General features: G+C 49.0%; 1 protein-coding gene across 7 annotated transcripts in view; it reads left to right on the forward strand.

The window, feature by feature from the left end:
* MVB12B (multivesicular body subunit 12B) overlaps positions 1–23,316 on the forward strand; it is a 195,140-nt gene that overhangs the window by 98,187 nt on the left and 73,637 nt on the right. For 5 of the 7 annotated variants that reach the window (XM_045082413.1, XM_045082412.1, XM_045082411.1 and 2 more), the window contains exon 7: positions 6,022–6,116. The exons of 1 other annotated variant lie outside the window; for it this stretch is intronic. In XM_045082413.1, the coding sequence (XP_044938348.1) occupies positions 6,022–6,116 (95 nt within the window). Of the gene's footprint in view, positions 1–6,021; positions 6,117–13,237; positions 15,340–23,316 lie in introns of those variants that run through there. One more of the 7 variants, XM_045082414.1, reaches the window with a different exon arrangement.

Genomic DNA, 23,316 nt, shown 5'->3' on the forward strand with positions numbered 1-23,316 from the left:
TGAACTTTCCTAAAATCTAAAACAAGGCCTCTGCTTATGGAGTAATCAGTAACTTTGGAACCCATTGATAGAACCTTGCCAAACATGCTGTCCAGGGGACCCCAACAGCTGTCATGTTCTTAGACTGCTCAGTTTGGCTAGAAGCCATGGAATACCTACTTGTTCTTAGAACCCTCTGGACTAGGTGCTTCAGAAGACAAGAGCCAAAGTGCCCAGCTCCTTCTTTCCTCTGCTAGCAACACCCAGCGTCATGAATGGCATGTTCCTTTCATCTCTTTAGACAATCAGGTTGTGGGAAATAAGCCCAGGTGTTGGGTTAACCAATCACAGCTTCAAGTGTGAAAATGAGGATTTGATATCACTTCTCGCTAGATGCTGCAGTGAGAGGCATGGCCTCTGGCTGTTGGTCTTCTGAAATGTTTTGAATGACTGTAAAATATTTCATCAGACAGTTGTACCATAATTTTTTAAGCAGTCCCCTATTGTTTGAGATCTGATTCCACTTTTGGCTTTATAAACAATGCCATGATGAATGTATTTACTATTTATGTAAAAATACTCGGGAATCAGAAATAACTGCATTTTCCAGTTAACCGGCCTGTCCTGGGGATGAGAAAGAGACAAGTGGGAAGTTTTCATGTAAGTCAAAGTACAAGTCAGTGTAAGAGTCACTCATTCATTCAATATTCTGTAAGATCACCTATCAAGTGATCCTAGAGGCTCTCATATTTTAAGTCTCCTCTGTGTGGAGGACACTGTTCTAGGCACTGGCGATACGGTGGAAAGTGTAGTGTAGATCATGTTCTGGTGACCTATGAACAAATCGGACAGTCCTGTAGAGTGGGAAGGGTCTGCAGAGAGGAAAGTGGGGTGTTGTAAGAGCGACTGGAGGCAGGGTGCCCCAGCAGGCATCTAGGGGGGTGGCCTGCCTGGGGGAGGAACCAGCGTCTGGAGAACTGGAGGAAGAGTGTTTAAGGCAGAGGGAACAGCAAGCACAAAGGCCGTGAGGCAGGAACGAGAGTGCCGGGAGCTGGTAAGGTTGGAGGATGTGAGTGCGGGGACCATGAACAAGGCAAGCTCAGAGAGGAGCGACGGGCTGGCAGGACCTCCCAACCACGGGGCATTTGGATTTCATTCTAATACAGAGGGAGGGCACTGGCGGGTTCTGTCATGGTCCTGGACTATGCCCTTCATCAGTGGGATGCTAAAACAATGACCGGAGTGGGAAGAATCAGAATAGGAGCTGTGTGGGAAATTATAAGGGACATTCTGCTTCTACACACCCACTACATGCCTGGTTCTGTGCCGTCTGCTCGGCGTGGTCACAAGGTATGCAGGAGGGGGCAACACGGCGTCCCTGAGGGGCACCCAGCTCCCGGGGGTAGTGCTGGGACTTGAACCTACATCAGACCAACTCCAGGGTTGGTGCTGCTAACTGCCACCATTGCTCTCTCTCCCTGGGCATGTGGTTGGGCCGTAGGGTGTCCCATTCTGTTGCTTTTCCCTTGGTGACATGGTATCAGAGGGACTGTGTCCTGCCAGGATCATCAAGCCAGTCAGTGGCTGAGATGCTGAGTCCTTGGTCTCATCGCTTGCAACAGGGTCTGGGGACGGACTGTGCAGTCCTCACTCTATATACCTGAAAGCCGAGATGATACAGTAGGGCAACTTCCAGTTAATAGTGTTTACCCCTGGAGGATACGTGGATGAACGTTTTCCCTAATTCTTAGCATTCTCTTTGTTAGCTTTCCCTCTGAAGCCCCCGGCCCCGTTCCCTGATCTATCAGACGGAGTTAACTATTCCAATCGGAAAAGGTTGCCGGGAGGATGAGGCGAGGCGTGTGCGTGAAGGCACCCAGCCCGGTGCCTGGCTTGAGGTCTCCCCGCTCCACCCGGCCCCTGCTGGGGAACTAGAATCTCCTTTCACTCTGCTATCACCAGAGCCTCGCTGGTTCCTGTCATCTGTCACTTTCAGGCTAATCTGACGCTGCAGTGCCCCTGGGCCGCTTCTCCTTCTGCAGGTGACTTGCTCTTTCCCTTTAACCATAGGTTATCTGTCCCCTCGGCCCCAGCTGCCCATTCTCATTACAGGAGGCTTTGCTGTGGCTTTTCCTCCTCCCACCCCCTACATTTCCTCTTCCTGAGTCTGGACAACAGAAGTGAAAAGCAGCTCTTTGCAATGCAGGGAACCCTTCTCTTTAAAGCTGTCCCTGGTCGGGAGCCTCTCATCTCTCTGGGTGCTGCATCGTACCGTCCTGTAGCAGCTGAGGAGCCAGAGTCTGGGGTGACTTCATTACCGTTCACCGCGATCCTGTTGAGCTATGACTGTCGAAGATACAGTCGGGTATGCGACTCGAATGTGCTGTTAACGTCACATGTACTCTATGAACCACGCATTGTATGTAGGAGATCAGAAATCCTTTTTCTCTCTCCCGCCCCCCCACCACCTCCCATAAATTCCCAGTCACCACCGATCCCTTCTTATATCATACCTGTTTTCTTCCAGGGCAGAGACGAGCAGGATGCCTGGTGTAATAGAGACCACTTGAGTCTGATTGGCAAACACACACATGGGTAGAAATGGAGTCACAGACACTCTGCAGTTTATACCAAAAAGATCCAGAGGTTTTATTAGAGTAGATTCAGGGCTTGATTTGGTCAACACGTGCTCAACCACTATCTACTCCAGGTCAAAAAATCATCCTACAAAATGGGCACAAATTGATGAGCTTCGGCCCTGATTTTGAGGAGGCCACAGTCGTGTTAGGAAGACAGGCTCGTATCAGATGCTTCAAATAATTTGTGCAAACTGGAGAGAGAAGGGACATGCAGGCCTCCGGTGAGCCCAGAACAAGCCCAGGGAAGGTTCTACCAGAGAAGACATGCTTGGATGGGGTCTTGAGGGATGAATAGGAGTTCGGAGTGTAGGTAAGGAAGAAATGGAGATTCTACGAAGGGAAACAGCCTGGCTAAAGAGTCAGGCTAAGGCATGAACATCACATCACATATTCAGAGATTTACAGAACTTTCCCCTCTTCTGGGTAGAGGGAGAAGTAAACAGGGCAAGAGACAGTTGGGAAAGCTGGGCTAGTGTGTGAGCACCACTAAAGTCAGGGAATGGCTGAGGATGAGGTTGCCTCAGGAAAGCATATGGAATGAGGACAGAGCTCAAGCAGAACCCTGACAAAGAGTAAATTTTAAAAGTTGGAGGAGGGACCAGAAAGGACATCTGCAAGGAAGAGCGGCTGGCCGGGGTAGGGGGGTTGCCGAGCATGTCAGCCAGGCACGATCAGGTGTCCCAGAGAAGCAGGAAAAGTTGAGACCAGGGAGTCCACATCGGGCGGGGCTGCTAAGGAGCCAGGCACCTTAGTTTCTCTGGTATAGCCTTTGTTTTTAAGTCCTGTATACCGCACAGTTCCCCCCAGACTGTTCAGAGGGCTGCAGTAGGACACTTTGGCAGGAACTGGAAAGGGTCTACACACAGTAAGTGCTCAATAATTGCAGTTTCACGAGAATCCCCACTGTAATTTGCTGCTCCGTTCCCGTCTACCACAGCATCGCCGTTTTATCTCCTCACCTTCCCATAGGCAGGCAATCTGCTTGGCTCTTTGCCATCCAGGTCTGCCTGTCTTCGGAAGTTCCACTAACACCCACCTCCTCCTCAGCCTTCCTGAATGCCTCCAGCCCCTGGGGAGGCAGGGGGACTGCACCGCACAGATGTGTGATGCTCTCAGTTTGGGTGGATGCACCTTTCGAAAATGCTTTCAAGGCTTAGAAATCTTCAGGCATGGCAGCCCTGCCTTATAGTTCTTCCCCGGCTTCGGGAACCCCCCTCCCCCGTGGTGTGGTGGGTGCAAAAACAGCAGCCGCCCCAGCCAGCTTTGTGGATGTGCGGCCAGCTCCGTCCCACGGGCGCGGGCTCAGAAGGCCCACGTCAGGCCCAGGGCTGTGCTGGTGCCATCTCCCGTGCCGAGCGTTCGAACCACGGCCTCCCGGCCTCAGTGTGTGCTGGGCCCTACGCTCGCCTTGTAGGAGCGCAAGGAGCCAGAAGAGACCGCCTGAGCTCAGCATCCCCCGAGGCCTGGCACACGGCGGCACCCTCTGCGGGGTGACCTGTCATCATTTTAGCTCCGCTCAACCACAGCCACAGTCCATAATTCATTCTTCTGTGTGCTCAGCTTCACTGACTCAGTGCTGCAGTCAGAGGCGTTGATCAACTGTGTAAAACCCTCCTGCAGCTGCTCCTTACCCTCCCAGGGTCGCAAACCTGGCCGGCCTTCAACGTCACTCCTGGAGCTGTTAAAGATAGATTCTTGGCCGCACCCCAGGCCCCCCAATCCAGGCTCCCCGGGCTCGCGGCTGTGACTCTGTGTTGTTAGCGAGTGCCCCGCAGCCCGGATGCCTTCGTTTGTGCTGTGATGGGCAGAACAGAGTTAGGAACTCTTGTCTGAGGGAATGAAGTCTTGAAGCATGGCGGGGTGGGGGGGTCCCTTCCAACCTGGCCTCAACCTTACCAGCCTCGCTTCCACACATACCCTGACCCTGTGCGCCAGAGGCTTGGCTTTCTCTGACCACCCAGTGAGTTCCTTTTACTCCATCAGTACCCGTGTCCTCTTCTGACAAGGGGTCACTAGAACCCCAGCCTCTTTCTCAGAGCTCTTGTGCTCCCTCGCACCCAGGCACCTGCCCTGTTGCATCTGGTGCTTTATTTCTACACCTCGATCCCCTGTAACCCGGGCACTCCTTCAGTGAGCGCACCCCTGCATCCTTCGTTAGCATTAGTAAAAGCAGACACTCAGATCTGCTCCACACATGTCAGAGTCTCCCTGCACTTAGGTCTGCTGGTTCCCACCCCCTCTTTCACCAGCCCTGGGTCTAGGCAGTGCTCAGCAAAGCCCTCTACCCACCGGGTTGAGCCAGACCGTTCCATGGCACAGATGTTCGCCTCAGTGTTCATGCTACAGCAAGCAAACCAAATGCCTTTACAACCGTTGGTGCTCGTCTTGTCACCAAGAGACCCTGTGGGGACAGGTCTTGCCTAGAGAACGTTCCCTCCCAGGAGCCTGTACGTTCAGGAGTCATTCCTAGAAGGTCATGCATTTGTTGTGTGAAAAAGGCAACATGTATAACATAAAACTTTGTCATAAATGCTCCCTTCCTCGGTCTTTTCCCTTTTGACTGAGTGTGGCCAAAACTCGGGCTACTGAACTCATTCAAGCCAATCCCTAGGCCTGCCAGTAAGATGCCTTATTGTTGTTTTTTCTCCCAGACCTGTTGGGTTTGAAATATATTTCTTATCATCTTAATCTTCTTTTGCATTTGCTAAAGGCAGCTGATGACCACACCAAATGGATTATTTACTTTGCTTGAATACTCAACTTGGGCTCTGTGGGCACCTTGAGCTTTAATGGCCAACACCTTTGTCATAAAAAGCCAATGCTGGACCAATCGAGATGATTTCCTGAGCACCTACTGTGTACTCCTGCCAGAGGGCGAACACACAGGCCCAGCAGTTCAGGAGAGCAGGCCTTTCTGATTCTCAGTGGTTGTATGTTTTCCTGGACTCACGTGGTAGTAATAATACTCTAGACCTTCATTCACAAAGTGCTCCTTGCCCTATTCTCAGTGGCCTATGGGACAGGAATGAAAGCCATTGGGTGGACAATGGAAGCTGGATGGCAAAACATGCCTGGGCTCCTGGTCAGGGTCAAGTGTTTTGTTTCTGCGGGTATATTTTGCCCAGTGAGCAGAGATCGAGACAAAGTTGCTCACACAGGCCATAAGGCTTGGGAAACATTTTCCTCCACTTGGATATTCTTGGAATTGAAGAAGGTGGTCGCTGATGTCTGGAAACTTCTGAATTCCTTGAGGGGGCTTTGAGCTGTTGGGGGGCCTGCTCCACGGGCACCCCCTCCTCCTGCTCTGTGCTGCTACGGGCTGGTGGTGGCGCGGGTGCTTTCTGAGCCTTGGGGAGTGCTCTGTGCGCCCTGTAACCTCCTCTCTCCTCCGTCTCTTTCTTAGGCACATCTCACTAACGCTTCCTGCTACCTTCCGAGGCAGGAACAGCACTCGGGCTGACTATGAGTACCAGCACTCCAATCTGTATGCCATATCAGGTACGTGGGGCCTCTGCTCATGGCCAGCTACGATGTCTGTGTCCCGGGCACCACCTCCCTCTGTGTGTCTCCTGGCTTCGAATGGCATCTGTCTTACCTGTCTCTTCACCCTGCGAGGAGCCTGTCCCCTGCAGCGATTAGCCCTTTCCTTCCTTTATGTCACCTCAGCACTTAGAGAAGGGCCAGACACTCTGTGCATTTGGAAACTAACGATGAAAAACAATGTGTGGATTTCGCGAGCTTGAAGGGAGGTTTCCAGAGGATACTCTGTGCATTGTTCACCTGCCAGAGCCAGGGCGGGTTTCCCATGGGGTCTCGGGAGTGGCACAGAGCTGAGGCCCAGTCCACTCACCAGCCTGTGTCCAGGTCTGTTCTCCCCTCTCATTTCCCAAAGCTAGGTTTGCAGCCAGAAGGGACGCTGGCTGTCTCCTTTCCCACCCTCGTCATAAGGGTCTGTGATTTCTGACCTCGGCCTTGAAGTAGATGGTGGTCCTTCGGCCGGAACCTCAGCAGTGCGCGTTTGCCTTCCCACCTTCGCCATGGAGGGGAACACTTACAGGCCTGATGGCAGAGTGGAGACTCATGGGGTGCCTGGCAGCACAGGTGATGCGCTAAGAGCCCAGGAAACCCGTAAGTTCACCTCCGATGATCCTAGGCCTCCAGTCAGGGGCGTTTGTATTTAAGGGGGAAGTGGCAAATCGGTGCCACTTACCAGCGCATGGCCTTAATGGTGAGTGACGTTTTGAACACGGGAACATGGCACTCATTCATGTACCATAATGAATCCGTTATTTAAAAGGTAATCTTTTTTCTAAAAATTGCAACTTGGGGTTACTAAATAGATGAAATAGAACAATGGTATAATTCATGTCAGTATCAGTTTCTCTTGTTATGATCACTCCCTAATAGGTTTGGAAGTAGAAGCAAAAGCCAGTTGTTCCATTTCTGGGTGGGGGGAAGAGGAAGACCTGGGATGTCCTTAAAGCCCGGGCGCCTGGCCGACCTCCAGGAGCCCAGCTCCTTAAAGGGGCAGAGGGAGCGCGTCGTCTCAGAAAAGCACCTCCAGAGAGAGTTACTTTTGTGCTGTGGCTATTTCAGCGAAGTCGACAAGGAGCATAACAAGTGTGGAAAGATGACCTATTTTGTAGAAAAGCTATTTCCCCAGATGCTTCGTGGCAGAGTAGTGCAAAACAGGTCTGTGAAACCCAGCAGGGCAGCCCCGTTCCGAATGCGCAGGAGGAAACCTCAGTCAAAGCCGATGCTTCTTTCCTTACGCTTGCAAACCTTTTTCCAGCCACGGTGTTCGGCTCGAGCCCCCCCCCTTACCTAGGTTCTCTGATGCCTTTCCCAGCTGTTGACATTTCTGCAGAAAAGGACCCACAGAGCGAAACCTCCTCTGGTTTGGCAGGAATGTTCCTGTCTGCCTCTGGACCACTGCTCCCTCGCCCCTCAGCTTTGATGAGGTGTTGTCTGGGCTCATTTCAGCCGTGAGTTTAGCAACACCAAGGTAACAGCCTCAAGACACAGGGGAAGCCATTCAGAAACTTCCTGTTACATTTATGTAAGTGGCAGTTGGTGGGATTTTATCTTCCAAACAGTGGTAGTAGAGGCTGCCCCCTCCTGTGTCTCCCCCCCCACCCCAGCAGCAGGCAGCCCCCAGCACCTCCGTGGCTGCCGGCACCAAATTGCTCCACCAGGGTCCGAGGCTGCCTTGTGGGAAGGCTGCCAGAAAGAGCCCGCAGGACCTGCCAGCTCCATAAGGCCTGCATGCTCAGCACTGGGCAACCATGGTGCAGCCGGGAAGCCTGCCCGCCCCCCACCGGCTGCCTGCCTGCGAGCCGTGCTGGTGGAAGGGAACAGAGACCACCTACCCCACCCCCAACCCCGTCCCTGCCATGAATAGCGTTTGGCACAGAATGGCACATCTCAGTTTGGGATTGCAGAGTTAAGGTTTCAAGGGTTGATTCCAAAAGCAGTGGAGGCAAAAGTGTGCCCCAGGCCCTCGCCGTTGCCTGGTGCCCTACATACGGTGGCTGGAGCTCAGCCAATAAGGAAACGAAGCCTCAGACTGTTCTGAACCGGCCCTGGTGCCCGGCTGCCACAGGCTTCGGGGGTCTGCCTTCCATGCAGACTGCTGGTGCGTTCTGGTGCGTTCCTGAAAATATGTAGTGAGGGCTCCCTTCACACGCGGGCACCTCCTAAAAATGAGTAGATTTCTAGGTGAAGTAAATTGAAAAGCGAGTAGCCCATGCTTAACTTGTGTGTGTGGTTGTTAAAGTCATATTAACTTTTCAGTGTCTTCTCAAAGGCATGCCCGTTTTCCAGCCCCTCTCCTGTCCCCCGCACAGAGGCTGCTGGTGACTGTCAGGGGTGTAGAGGGAGGGACAGCGCTCAGAGTTGCTGGAGTAAGGGGAGGGGACTCTATGGAACTGTGGCCCCGGTGCGCAGAGGCGCTCATGAGCTGTTCATGGGAAGGAGAGCCTTTAGCCCAGGAACGCCCCCTGTGACCTCTGCGGCAGGCGATCTGACCTGCTTCTCGAATGCATCCCGACGTGTGGGCCTCCACCTCCGCCTATCCTATTCCACCTCTGCAAGGTCCTCCCCTGCTCAGCTGAGCTCATGTTCATACCCACCCAGCCATTCGGGCTGCAGATGTGTTCCACTGGCCAAGGTGTGCCAGCTGCCAGCTGCTCAGCCAGTAGATCTCTCGCGCCCACAGAAGTGGGGTGAGGGGCTTCGGCTAACTCAGTGCCGAAATCCTGAGAAGTGCATGTCCCTTGCCTTGCCACTTCGTACCCTCATCACATGGCCACAGGGCCTGCCTTTGCTCCTCGTGCATCCACCAATAAGAATTTTTTCTGGAAAACACTCACGGGTGTTCAGGAAGGTTTATCCACAGGGATGAGCGCTGCTGCTTCTTAAAAATAATACTCAGGGAAAGGGCTTGGGGTGGGGCTCTTAAATGCCCCAGACAAAAAGCGAAGGGTTAAATTGTGGAACATTCTTAAAAGATTTGATGCCATAACTCTTAAGGCATCAAAAATGATTTGGATAAAAAGGTGCAGGTGAATGTTGTTAAGTGACAACCAGAATGAGCAATGTGATCACATTTTTTAAAATATCCAGGAACACCTGAGCAGCTCAGGGAAGCATCCGACTCTTGATTTCTGCTTAGGTCATGATCTCAAGATCATGGGATTGAGCCCCACATCAGGTTCTGTGCTCCGCATGGAGTCTGCTTAAGATTTTCTCTCTCCCTCTGCTCTTCCCCTGCTTGTACACATGCTCTCTCTCCGCCCTCCCACCCCTAAAGAAGAAATCAGAATGTCTGGAAAGGTACCCCCAAAGGTGTTTACAGTGGTTTTCACCAGTCTTTCCTGCTCTTTTCTTTCCCCTTCCGTGCAGTGTCTCATTTCTCTATGCTGGCAGGTGTTACTTTTATAATAAAAAGTTCGGGCGTGCCTGGGTAACTCAGTCAGTTACGTGCCCAGCTCTTGGTTTTGGCTGAGGTCACGATCCTTGGGGTCCTGGGATCGAACCCTGCATCAGGCTCCACACTCAGAGTCTGCTCCAAGGATTCTCTCCCACCCTCCCCCTGCTCTCCCTCAAATAAATACATAAGTCTTAGAAAGAAAGCAAAGCAAAGAAAAAGTTTAGACCCAAAGTTCATTTGGCGTGCTCTTAGTAAGCCATGCTGGTCCCCGCGATTACCTTGCCTTTTCTCAGTGCTCCCAAGCCTCCTGACGCCTCTTCTGAATTCTGTTGGAAATCACCTCCAGGCCACAGATCGATAATTTTCTTATGGTCCTTTTTGAAAATATGGGGGTTTTATTCCCCTTGTTGTCCAGTTGCTGGTACTCCTGTCCACTGCTGTCCCCCAAAGACCACTGACCACCAGTCTAACACCACTGGTGGTCCAGACGCCGATGGGATGTGGGAGCCCAGCTGCGGGAGCCCAGCTGCTGGGGCTGTCTCCTCGCCTGCCTTGCTCCTCACATCCCGCATCATCATCTCGTTCTTTTCCTTAGGCTTGAGGATGGTTTTCCTTGAAAGAGGAAGTAGAAATCGAGTGGTAGGTTTGGCCTGGTTTGGCTCACTGTGATCCATGTGTGTTAGAGTTGGCAAACCACTTTTTTTTTTTTTTAAATCCTTGTGTCTGATAAATGGCAGCTCATGGGTTCACGCTTTCCTGACAACATTCGAACTGGCTTGTCCCCCTTAAGACCTTACCTCCTGGGAGGTGCCTCCTTGGGCCATGTTGATTTTCTAGATTCTACCCCAAAGCCCTACTCCTGCGAGCCCTTGTCGGGCTTCTTGGGAGCTGTTCATTTTCTTCCTAAGAATGTCCCGTTGGGGACGGTATGTGCTACGGTGAGTGCTGTGAAATGTGTAACCTGATGATTCACAGACCTGTACCCCTGGGGTACATAATACATTACATGTTAATAAAATTTTTTTTTTTTTAAATAAGAATATCTTCTCTGTTCTGGGGAAGCCTGGGTGGCTCAGTTGGTTAAGCAGCCAACTCTTGATTTCGGCTCAGGTCATGATCTCAGGGTCATGAGATCGAGCCCCATGTTGGGCTCTGCACTCCGTGCAGATTCTGTTTGAGAATCTCTCCCTCTGCCCCTCCCCCCCCCACACTCTCTCTCCCTGTCTCTCTCTCTCTCTCTCACTCTCAAATAAATAAAATAAATCTTAAATATATTTATTTTTTCTGTCCTGGAAAGTCTTCTGATTTAGTCCTGAATGATAGCCTCCTAAACTTTCTGTTCCCCCTAGAATTATTTTAGATGTCTAGATGTCTGATCATTTATTTCTAGGCCAGCCGGTCCAGAAAGATAGAAGGCAGCTCCAAAAATACATGTAACCAAATGAAAATGGAAGCGAAAAAGTAAGAGTGAGCAAAAATACAGGATAGAAAAGGAGGGTGCAGCTGTGGGCGAGGTTTTGCACAAAGGGGATTCTGGATTTGGTTCCGAATCAGGACAATCTCTGTATGGATAAGATTAAAACAAAGCTGGTTGACTAGGATGAACCTAGCTTTTCCTTAAATGGAATTTAAGGCCCATAAAGAGGGCCAAGTACAAGGCTTTGGACAACAAAACAGCCACTTTTCAGTGAGTTTGAGGAGGACAGCCTAGGTGCCCCCATATTAGGAGATCTGCTCCTGTTTGAACCCCTAACATGCTTGGCTGTTGAGTGAGATGTTTCTTAAATGGTCTTGGGTGTCACGTGTCTTAGGGACTGGAGATGTGGAGGTATCAGGAATGCAGGTTCCCTGGCCTCCTGTCCCACCTAGAAGATGCACCTGGGCCGGAGTTTCCCCACACGGAGAAGCTCAATCACAAGGTGCCCAGGATCACTTTTTCTAAGCACGAATGTCTATCTGTCTTAGGACGGTTTCACTTAATGAACAGGATACGATAGGTCTGGGAAACCACACTGTGCCATTCTTTTGTTTTGTTGTTGTTATCCACTGATTCATATCTCTAAGTGAAGTATTTTTTTCCAAAGAACCTATTTTTCTCCCTTTTGAAAAAAATGGCATAGTAATATAAAATAGTAAAATTAAGCAAATGCACATTGAAACTGGCACATAATGAAGCCGAAAATCTCGAACAGTCCATGAATGCAGGTTGAGCCATAAGGCAGAAACACAGTGCAGGGATCCGAGGGGTCCAGCTTCCCTTCCCTTTCCTCTGTGGGCAGATTGCCTTGCTAATACCTTCATTTATTCAGGAGCATTGGGCTGGCCGTGGAATAGATTGCCCACACTATCCCTTTTGAGAGTCAAAGGGGCTCCCACTTGTACCTGGACAAAGCGGTAACCTAGAACTGCCCCAGCAGATGGGGTGGAGAGGGGTGTGGTCACCCTGCTTTTAGCTTTCTCGATCTTTTCATTTTTTCCAGTGTTCTTTCTTTTGGCTGGAAAAAACCTTTTATTGCTCTCCACAGCTGTTCCTTCTTAAAAATCCATCTCCTTTCAAGATGTTGGGCCAGGAAGCTTGTGAGCATGGACAAGCCTGAGTCCATGGGCTCCTCGCCTTGGCTCACAGCAACTTGGACAGAGAGGAGGATTTCCTCTGAAACAGAACTGCGTACGAGCAGTGTGTAACTCTGACATCAGACCGGGAAAGCACAAAGCAATTAAAAATAATTAATGATTACTGAATATCAGCCTTCTCCATGCAGTTTTAATCTAGTCCTCATTTAAATTGGAAGATGGACATTTAATTATCAGTATTATGAAATTCATGATTTATATATTTCATCCAATTGGATAAAATTTCTGCCACCAGCTCTTCATCTTATTACAAAAAGAAAAAAAAATCTGTATGTTTTACAGTGTGAGCATTTAAAAAGTCTTCTGAAGCACACCAAACAATTACAAACATATTTTCCTTTGTAGTGATTACTATTATTTCTGTCCTTGAATTAGGGAAAAAAAAATCTCACCTGGAAAATGGAACGTGAACTTAATACTTTCATGATCGTAAAGCATGGCCGGGCTGGAAAATGAAGGCTAAAAGACCAAAACAATAGGGTACTTGAGAAAGGCTGGCTTTTTTCTGCATAAGGTGTTCTGACCAACAGCTGTTCCAGGCGCAGCGTGGACAGTATCCTCGCAGAATTTGTGTCCGCGTTTTCTGTGCGCATGCCCGTGCTTCTTCTTTTCCCCTGAATTTGGGTGTCAGCCGTGCGTGGGTTGAGTGACGATGTTACTGATAATCACAAACAAGGGAACCCCAGTGTCTTCCAGTGGAAGCCCCATATGAGAGGCAACCTTTGCGTTCGCAGGTGCACCCCCTTCCCCCACGGTGGCCTCTGTCCTTCATGGACATGCTCGTGTGGCTTCTGTGGCCTCGCGTCCAGACCCCTGCCTCCCTTTCCCCTCCGCCGAGGATTTTCCAAGCCACCAAGAACTGGTTGGAGACTTAGGGGGGAGGGTGGCAAGGATCCGGGAGAGAGGGAAGCATCCGTTTGACGCAGCCACAGATAATAGCAGAGGGGGGAAATTCCTGAATGAAGCGAAAAAATATTTATAATAATGGTGTTCAAATCAGGGAGGAAATAAGTCATTTTAGAGGTATATAAATTTTTATCATCACCTCCAACAGCCGCGTGTCCCTTGTCTATCCATCTATCCTCGCCCTGACTGACAACAAAATCGAGGGCAAAGAAAAATATAATAAGAAAAAGAAGAAATGAATGGGAGCGGATGGGGAATTGATCGTCTCGTGTATTTGTAGATCCTGATGTAAAAGGTACAGTTGACAGGTGGCCGGCTTCGCTCTGTACACAACCATGTGTGTGCTGTCAGACGCACGCACGCTGCCTTGTTTCGATTGATGAATTGCCTGCTTTCTTGATTAAACCTTCCGTCACTTAAGAAACAAAAAGCCTGTGTTTAGATGGCAGAGTGGGACATGTCAAAAAAATCTGCCTCCTTTACCTTTGTGCAGATGTTGGGCACAGACTGTAACATGTATTATTAAAATGAATGTGGCATTTACTGTGCATTATTCCTTTCCTGGGAGAAAGGACTATAAATTATATGCTAATAATAAGCTTTAACCCTTTCGAAATGCAAAAGATTTAAGAGTGCAAATATTCACGGAGGCCTGGCTAATTGGATGTGCTTTTATACACCCGCCGTGACGGCCGTGTCGCTGAAGTTAATGAACAGCGCGTGCGGGCAGACACACAGGGCGCTCGGGGACCTCTCGCCTCCTGGAGGTGTCCCGCCCTGCAAGGACCTCCACTAGGAGTTCACAGAGAGAGTGAGACCCCGAAGGCCCTCCACTGGGCTCTGGATCATCTTACTTTGGATTAGGTATGGAGGCACAGCCATGCCCAGTGGCCCCAGCGAGTCTCCTGGAGCCGAGAGTCAAAGGCGGTCTTCTCTTGGCTTTCCTGCATCCCTACTTATGGGGCTGGCTTGGCTCAGGCCTGGCGGTGCCAGGCACTGGTGCCTCACACTTGACTTGTCCATCTTTCTTGGCACGCTCCTCGATGCTCAGTCCAATTGCCCAGGTAGCAGATTCATCTCCTTGAGGCAGAACTCTAGAGAGCACACCTTCATCTGCCTACCCCGGTCCACGGCCCGCTGCGGTGATCCACACCACACTTGCCCAGCATTGAGGCTGCTCAGCATAGAGGCCAGTCTCTACTTTTCCAGGGTCTTCTCTCCATTTCTCTTCACCTGTGTCACTCCTGGGCCCTCACTTTGTCTCTTTGTGCCTGTGCCCCTGCCGATCATATATATGGCCCAGATTCACCCAGCTTCCCTGTGGATCCATCTTTGAGGGCTGGTCCTCAAACTGCTCTTCCAGTAAGCTTTACCGAGTCCCTTCCATCTGGGGCTGCTCCCTTCCTGGTGTGCTCCCACACTGCTTCGTGCTGCAGACCTTTCCCCCAGGAGCACCTTGAGATGCTTATGTGCAGTGAAGAAGGAGCGTGTCTTCAATCCTTCCTGAATCATGGAGGATGTCATTAAAGGTGAAGGATAGTTTACTCCTCCATTCATTTAGCAGACTCTGAGGGCTTCCATGAGCCTAGCCCCAAGTTCCCTCCCGAGGACAACAGGAAGCAGGTGGAAGAAGGGTCAGCACGTGGCTGATGGGGCATCTGGAGCCCAAAGCACGTATGGCCATCACACCAGAGCCTCTGTGAATGACCACATGGGTTGCACACCATGCAACGTACGTAAACGCCCCCCAGCCAGAGCCAGGCCACAGTCCTGTGTGATGTTGCCTTGGGCAGGTCACTCCACACTAGCTGTCCATAGCTGGGAAATGATTCGCTAACTACCGCCACCTTCCCAGCATTGGCGTGAGGAACCGGAGCGTATGAGAACATTTTGTAAGTCGGGACGCAGCGCAGGAATGTCCCCTTCTCTCCACACGTACCTCCCCTGTGGGGCTGTGATCAGAGCAGAGCCCAAAGATTTGTGGAGAATTATCTCTCAGGACACCCTGGCTCCTGACCCACGTGGCCTTCCCCTTCTCAGCCCTCTCTTCTGTAGTTTTATAAATGAGATTACTTCCCAGTCTTCAGCACACTTGGAGAAAATCTGGCTCCATCCAAACAAACTTGCAGGCAAGGCTCTCTGGCCTCGCTCAGCTTGGCACCCCCTGCTAACCGAGACACTTTGTCACCATTGTCACTTAGAAGTGGGCTAGGCAGGGGTGCCTGGGTGGCTCAGTAGGTTAAAGCCTCTGCCTTCGGCTCAGGTCATGATCCCAGAGTCCTGGGATCGAGGCCTGCATCGGGCTCTCTGCTCAGCAGGGAGCCTGCTTCCTCCTCTCTCTCAGCCTGCCTCTCTGCCTACTTGTAATCTCTCCTGTCAAATAAATAAATCTTTTTTTTTAAAAAAAAACGAAGAAGAAGAAGAAGTGGGCTAGGCAGCCCACAGGCCCTCGGCAGGGTGACAGAATGATGGCTTGGGGCAGGAAGGAGAGGAGAGCTCGGTATACTGAGCCAGCAGCATCTGTAAAATCCTCCAATGTGCCTTTGGCTTTTTGGGAGGAAAAGGACTAGGGTGGGGCGCGACAGGCTGCTTTCTGCTCCGGGCCTTCATTTCTTCCTCATCTTGGGCTCCACCGGTAGCAGAAAGTTAAGACTTTTTCCAGTTTCGTCACTGTGAAAAAAATATTTAAAAAAATTATTAGGTGACAGCTACTTTGGTGCTCTTGAAGCAGTGGCCACACGTCCCACCCCTGTTGTGCTTTCCTTCTCTCTCTGGTTTTTAGGCAAGGCCACGTTTAGGCAGCGTCAGTTTAATGACCCATGTCCCCTGTTCAGACCCAAGAGGGAGGCAGCTGGTGGGGGCAGCAGGAGGACCGAGGGCAGGAGCTGTGAGCACCAGGCTCCCTTCTTGAACCAACTAGTCCCATCACGCCTTCCGGGATCTGCGTGTCCGAGTCTACAGCAATAAGAGCATCTGTAATTTAAACAGAACAGTATTTTCCAGAAGCTTCCTGTGCACCAGGCGTGGTCTAGTATCTAAGACGGCAGCGATCATACTCTCTCCCGTGGGGTGTCACCAGCACACGTGCGGCTGCGGCCCCAAACTCACAGGCATCCCATCCACACACCGTCTTGACCGCAAAGACCCAGACTGCGGCAACAACGTGAGGAAAACCAGATTTCTGACACCTTTCTCCCCTTGTGTTTATCGTCCTTGTCTAGTTGTCAAGCAGAAACATGCATGTGTTTGCCTCTCCTGCTTCCCTTCCCCGTGGGCTGCCTGCCTGGGGGCCCACGGCAGAGTCCCTTCCGGAGGCCTGGTTAGAGAGGCGCTGCAAATGGGGAGCACACTGAATCCCGACCCTTCATCTGCTCTTAGCATCTCTTCAGAAGCTTCCTCTGGGCTGAGTGAAGGAGCCGAGCCGGGCTCAAACACGCAGTCCTGCCTCGGGGCAGCTGACGTCAGATCAGCCTTCCGTTTCTTTTTCTAGCTCTGTCTCTGTCCTGCTAATAGACTGTCAGCCAAGAGGGGGGAAATGCTATAATTAAGGCAACTTCTTTAATTTAAACACATTTAGGGAGCTGAAGTTGTTTTTGCTTTTATTAAAATGGATTATATTAATTTATTTTAATAATACCTAACCTTCCTCCAGCACTTAGCATGTATGAGAGTCTGCAGTAAGCACTCTGCATGTATTTTGTCATTTAATTGAGATAAAACCTTACCAGGAAAACCTTACAACAAAACCTTTAGGGTTTGGGGGCACCTCGGTGGTTCAGTCCATTAAGCATCTGCCTTCGGCTCAGGTCATGACCTCAGGTTCCTGGGATCGAGCCCTGCATTAGGCTCCCTGGTTAGCTCCCTGCTTCTCTCTCTGCCTGCCACTCCCTCTGCTTGTGCTTGCTCTCTCTCTCTTTTTCTCCCTCTCTCTGTCAAATAAATAAAATCTTAAAAAAAAAAAACTTCAGGGTTTGTACCATCACTACTATTATCTCTATAGGTGTAGCACAGCGCTCAAGCCTTGTAAAACAAATCTCTCTTACATAAATCTTTATTTTACCTTTATAAATATTTTTATTTTACAGATAGAAAAAAATGAGGTTTTGAAAGATTTTAGTCTCTCCACAGTTCTGTTGCTAGTAAGGAGAAGAGCTGAGATTCGAACCTAGGTCTCTCTGATCCAGCCGCCAACCTCCAAATCCCCGAGTCACATATGTGGCTCCAGGTTGCACGTGACCATTTCCTTCCTGTCATCGACTTGAAGTCAGAAATGGCACTCATACCCCAAGTGAGTCATGCTGGGACTAACTTGGGAGATTAGGTCTCAGGGTTGTTTAAATCTCAGGAAGTTCCCTGGCCCGTCCTCTGTGGCATCCCATTAGCATGAGGCCCTGGACACTGGCCTAAGGACAACTCCTGAGTCCACAGAACATCTGGAACAGGGTTGTGGCTCCCGTGGGCGGGTTGCTGGGCAGAACAGTGATCGGATGAGCAGGCGGACCCCGCACTTAAGCTGAGTGGCCCCAGGTGAGGAGCTTAACCTGTGCCTTAGTTTCCTTATCTGTTGAATGGGAATGAGAGTGGGTTTGTTGGTGAGGCTTGGAATCAAGCCTGGTACATGGGAGGTGCCAGAGACGTGTCGCTGTGATTGTAGTTATTCCATAGCCCCTTCCTCCCACCATTTCTCAGAGCTTTCCTGACCAGGAGAGGGAATATTCTAGGAACCTCGGGGAACTTTCTCGCCATCAGTAGATGGGACTACCATGGTTCTTGTTGTTGGAGACTTCTGTCTGGGGAGCTCTGGACATCTGGATATCTCCTTACCCATGGTCTTCTCTTAGCCCTGTGGTAATAGTGGGCGACCCAAACCCACCACTTCACCTGCTGGAACTGAACCTTAGCTGTTGTCTTCCTCCTGCCCAGCTGTTCTGGGCTGTGCCCATGATGGGACATTTGTTTGAATGACAGTCACCTTATGGCCTCTCCTGCTTTGAAGCATCATTGTGTGGATTGGGCATCCTAGGATGCATCCAAGCCCAAGGTTACGGGGCCGTTGCAGACCCTGTGCGTTCCCTGTCCGTACCCAGCTCGCATGCCCCTCCTACCGGGTTGCGGCTCCCCAACTTCTGCTGTTGCCACCGGCACCGAGCACCCCAGCTCCCGCCTTGCTGACCTACAATGGTAGGCGTGGGGTCACTTTCCACATGAGTGTTGGAGGCATTTAAACTCCTGATGGCTTGATGAGTGAAGACGGGGGCATTGGCAGGACCTGGGGAGGAGTTGGATAGCCACATAGGCTTCGGGATGAGATCGGAAATTACCCTTCGTCACACAATATGAGCCTCCTCACGTTTGTGATAGAAGACATGCATTCAGTTGCTAACATTAGGACTAAAGAAATTCTGATCTGTTTTATTTTTTTAATTTTTTTTTTAATTTTTTATTTTTTATAAACATATATTTTTATCCCCAGGGGTACAGGTCTGTGAATCACCAGGTTTACACACTTCACAGCACTCACCAAAGCACATATCTGATCTGTTTTAGAAAAATGAAACCTTACCTGAATCCACCCATTGATGTGTTTGGGTCCTGAACGCCCAAGTGCATTTCCCCTTCTTTTTACTAATGGCAATGATGGTCCTTACCTGTTTCTGTTTAAAAAACAAACAAACAAACAAACAAAAAACCCCTCAGTGCTCCAGCCTAGAATTTGGACGAATATATTTATCACTTATCCCAGAGAAGGAGGCTTTTTCTAACCCCAAATTTGTCTTTTGATTGTCTCCAAGACAATGAGCGATGCGGAACTCTCATCCAAGGCCGAGATCCTTTGTCAGAGAGCGGTTTCTCACGCCTGACTTGTTTTATAGCATGAACGATCTCATGATCCACCAGCGAGACAACATCCATAATTTTGAATGAGATAGTAAAGCTTGCCTCGTTGGCCCTAAGCTTCGCTTCTGGTGACACTTAGAGGTACTTAAGCACTTGCTACCTAGAGGCACTAAGCACACCCATCTTTATGTTCCATTGCCTTGCGTGTTTACGTAACCTACGCCCTGTGCTAACAAAACGCCGTTGTCACTCCTGCCGGAAGGTCCTGGGGCTCATGAGTTCCAGAGTCCTCCTTCACCCTCATTCTGCCAAAGACGGTTGTGCCTTGCATAGACCCAAATGGGCGGCTTCTTTGGCTTCTTGGTTATCAATGCCATCCTGTGAAGCTTTGGCCATCTGATGGGTTTCCCATTTCTGAGGAAGTGGATTCATCTTTGGTGGGAGCATTTGTTCCCAGCCGGGTTCTCTGCTGGAGTGCAGGATCCCTTCTGGGCTGCTGGCCCAGCGATGCCTCTCGGGTACTGGTGTGTGCCTGATGCCCTGCCTGGGACCTGGGTGGTAGGAGGCACTCAAGGATCTGTGCCTTCTGATCGGTTCTTGAGATCCACACTTTCCAGTTGCATGACCTCAGATAGTTCGTGTGACATTTCAGTTCATTTTCCCTTCTATAATTTTGAGGATCAGAGATAATGTTTGTGAAGTCCCTAATACTGAGCGAGCACCCCAGAAATTGTAGCAGGAATGACTGTCATAAATACTCTTATTCCAGTGCCGTGCTGTTTATTATTCTGGAAGCCCCAGTCCCATTCACACTACAGTTTGACTCCACCACCCCACCCCACCCCCAAAAATGGAATCGAGGAAGGAGCAGCTTCCTCACTAAGGAAATACCAGAGGGGAACCCACACCTGCAGGGACCCTGCCCGGTACAGGGGACTTTTGGATATAACATAAGGCAAATCCTCCACCCCAGGTCAGAAATTAGTACTTGCTTGGGATAGAGTTTGCCACTGGGCCAAATAATTTTAAAACAAACTCCTCAACATTTAAATCGGCTTCTGATTTATTCCTCCCCATCAGATTAGCTCTGATTAAGAAAGGATTGTAGCTGTGTTCATTCCACTCTTGAAATGGTTTGACTTTCTCTTTGCCTTTTGGTTTGTGGCTCTTTCTTTCCTTCCCCTCCTATCCCAGGACGCTTTAGCAGGAGGGGAAAAAAAAAGAAAGAGGGAGAAAAAAAAAAAAAAGAACAACCCAAAGCAGCAACAACCCTTTCCTTACCCCAGAATCCTTACATATCTGTGAGCCAGGGCTTGGCTTAAGGGTCCATCAGATTCCTACCACTCACTGAGCACATCGTCAAGTCTCCTCTTCCAAAGCTCACTGCCAGGCCAAGGGCCCTCAAGCCCTGAGGCCTGTATTGAAGATACAGCCACAACCAAGGCATCCTTTCTCTGCATTTGAAAGTGGACCGAAGGACTTTCTTAGATGTCCCCATCTCATGGGAGGACACCAGACTGTTGATGGTGAGGAATTGTTCCTTTCTCCAGGCTACATTTTTTTTAAAAAAGATATTGTACCTTTTATTTGGCTTTAATGAGGACAGACATTTTAATCAGAGGTTAGTCATTTATTTTTGCAAACTATTGTTTTGATTCATCATTTTTGCAGATAATTAAATGGTTCAGTTGGCACAGTGTTTCTACTTTATTAAAACAGGTAATTTTGAAAAAAAAAGATGCTATTTTTTGGATCACTGCACAAGAATTGCTTTTATCTTCATCTTTGAGCATAGTTTCTCGTTGCTTTGCCAGAAGGCTCTCGTGTTCAAGCATTTGGTGTCTTCTCTGGGCTGGAGGGGGGGCTTGCCCTTGGATGAATGGGGTGTTAGCCACTACGCCCTTTGAAACAGGAGATGAAGAGCCCATTCTGTGCTGTTACCTTCTAGAAAGACGCGTAGGTTTTAATTGGAGTGGGGAAAAGAGCCTACAAGTTATGAACTTTGCAGAGCCGCAGTTCTTGGGCTGAAAACAGATTAATTGTAGCCCTCACAGTGGGTGGAGTTTAAAAGTCAATTACTGCTTGTCCTATTCTAATTTACACACCAAAGATTTGAAAAAGTCTGTCACTTAGTATGAAAATGAAAAGGTTATGTTACTAGTTTGAGTATACCTATGACTTTTCATTTGTAAATGCTCTAGCTACAATGTATTTGTATGTATGCAACTTGTAGCCGCTGAGCTATAATGTAACTACATCTGTGAGCGGCTTCCTTATGAGGTGTAACCTTTCAGATTCAGTTTCTTGAAATCTCTAACAGCTTAGAATATAGTCCTTTGTCTTGCAATGTAACCCACTTGTAGGCACTGTGGCTGGCCCCCACACAGCCTCAGGAACACTCTGCTCCTGGGTCACAAACCAATAAGGGAATGGCCCTTCAGGGGTCAATTTTTTCAAAACACATTGCTCGTGACATTTGCTTTCTTTGATTTTCCCATGTTTGTGTCCTGAATCAGTTAATTCGCTCATTAAAAGGATTTATTTTAGGTGGACCAATTAAAACTTTGGAAGCTAATTTTTTGCTGAGCAGCACAGAGCTCTGAAAACACAATTTATAATGTGGCTTCTGCCCTTTTCCAGCGAGAGCCGAGAGCTGTCGGAGAGCGCTGCGGCCTCTGGCTCTCGCTGCGGCCTCTTGCGCTCGTGGAAGGACAGATCCGCCATCCTTTGTCCGCCCCTCTGGGCGAAGCTGCCTTATGGGTGGGTTTCTCATGGCCTCCCATTGTTTTAAGGTGAACAGGCAGGTCTGAAAAGTCCAGCCCGGGAGTGGCACGCCACATTTGTTTGCTTGCATAAACCCCATAGTTTAATTTTTTTTAATAGGAAGCTGCTGTGCAGTTTGGATATTTAAACAGTTATTAACCGAATGACAATTAACAGATTGCATAGACAGATTTTCTTTTGAAAACCTCTGAAATTGAGTACAGTTTGCAAAACTATCACGGCATAGTAATGACAATGAATTTTGATTTCCCGGAACTGATATTAGACTCCTTATTAAACTATGTGCATCTGCTTTTAATTTACTCCAAATAATTGGAAAATGCAATGAAGCTTTCCAATTAAAGCACGGCTTTATGCTGTTTAATAATACCCCCATAATATTATAGCTTATGAAGTGACAGGTGAGTTGGTGTATGAATAAAACATAAAGGCAGCAATAAGGGACAGAAAACCGGAGACAGTTGTGGGGATTTTAAATGCTGGATGTAATTTGCATATATTAATCTCTTCTTTTCAGCCTTATCAGGCGTTCTTCAGTATTTGAAGTTAAAATAGCGTTGACAGGCGGGAGTACGCTTAGTTTTTTCAAGGATTTATTACTTGTATAATTTCTGATCTTTAATAAGCAGATATGACTGATCCTCATAGTTCTATAGAAATCGGTTAATTGTTCCAGATGGCGTGTACTGATTATGCAAAATTACTTTTCACACCATTTTTTTTGTGATGGAGTTTGGAGTAAAATTAAATTTTTTATAGCCTTCTTATCATGCTGTTTTACAGTGGTTTTTCCACAGAAGTTGAATTTAATCTACTATATTACATTGACCAGCACAGTTATTCTAATGTAGCATTTTGTGATTTGACAAAGAATAATAGAACACATTGCTCATTGTTCATTACTGTGTCCCTAATAAAAAGGAGCTCCTGTGTATAGAACATAGCTGTTATTTATGAAGAATGCCTAATTCATAGAGTTAAAAATGCAAAATTGTACCATGAAGTAGTTCCTTTTGGGGAGGGAGTATCTGTGAGGAGCAAATGGTAATCGGCACATTGCTTCTGGTTTTCCATGCTGAGGGAGGGGTCGTCTTTAATGAGCAGACTGCGTAAATTGTGCTACTTTCTTCTTCTTTGAAGGGGGTGGAGGGTGGGGGGGAGGCCAGATAATCTCATTCTATTAAGAGAGGTGTCATCAGTTGACTTGTCTTGATTTACATAATCCCAGAAGCCTTTCATAATTGAATAGCATTTATAAAAGGTAGTTACACTTCGGTGTAAAGTATCAAAAAAAAAAAAAAAGAAGAAGTCTAGAAAGCCTCAATGATAATTTGGCTCTAACGTTTCCCAAAGAGTTGATTTTTGCAAAGTGCCGCACGCCCATGTCAGATCGAAGCCCAGGTTGTGTGTGCTACAAGGTGACATGAATCTAGGCCCAGAGATCGCATTCTCCCTGCAGTTCAGTGGGAGAGGAAGGACTCAGCAGACTGACCCCAGAGTGGAATCGTGGAGCTGTTATCGTGATACGGGGGTGGACGCACTTCCCGAGGGGTGGGGGAGGAGGAAGATTTTTCTGTTGCATCACAATTCCTGTCTGGGGAGGAT

Source organism: Mustela putorius, unplaced genomic scaffold, assembly GCF_011764305.1.
Source record: "Mustela putorius furo isolate JIRA1106 unplaced genomic scaffold, ASM1176430v1.1 tig00000596_pilon_pilon_pilon, whole genome shotgun sequence".
Classification (NCBI taxonomy): Eukaryota; Metazoa; Chordata; class Mammalia; order Carnivora; family Mustelidae; genus Mustela; species Mustela putorius.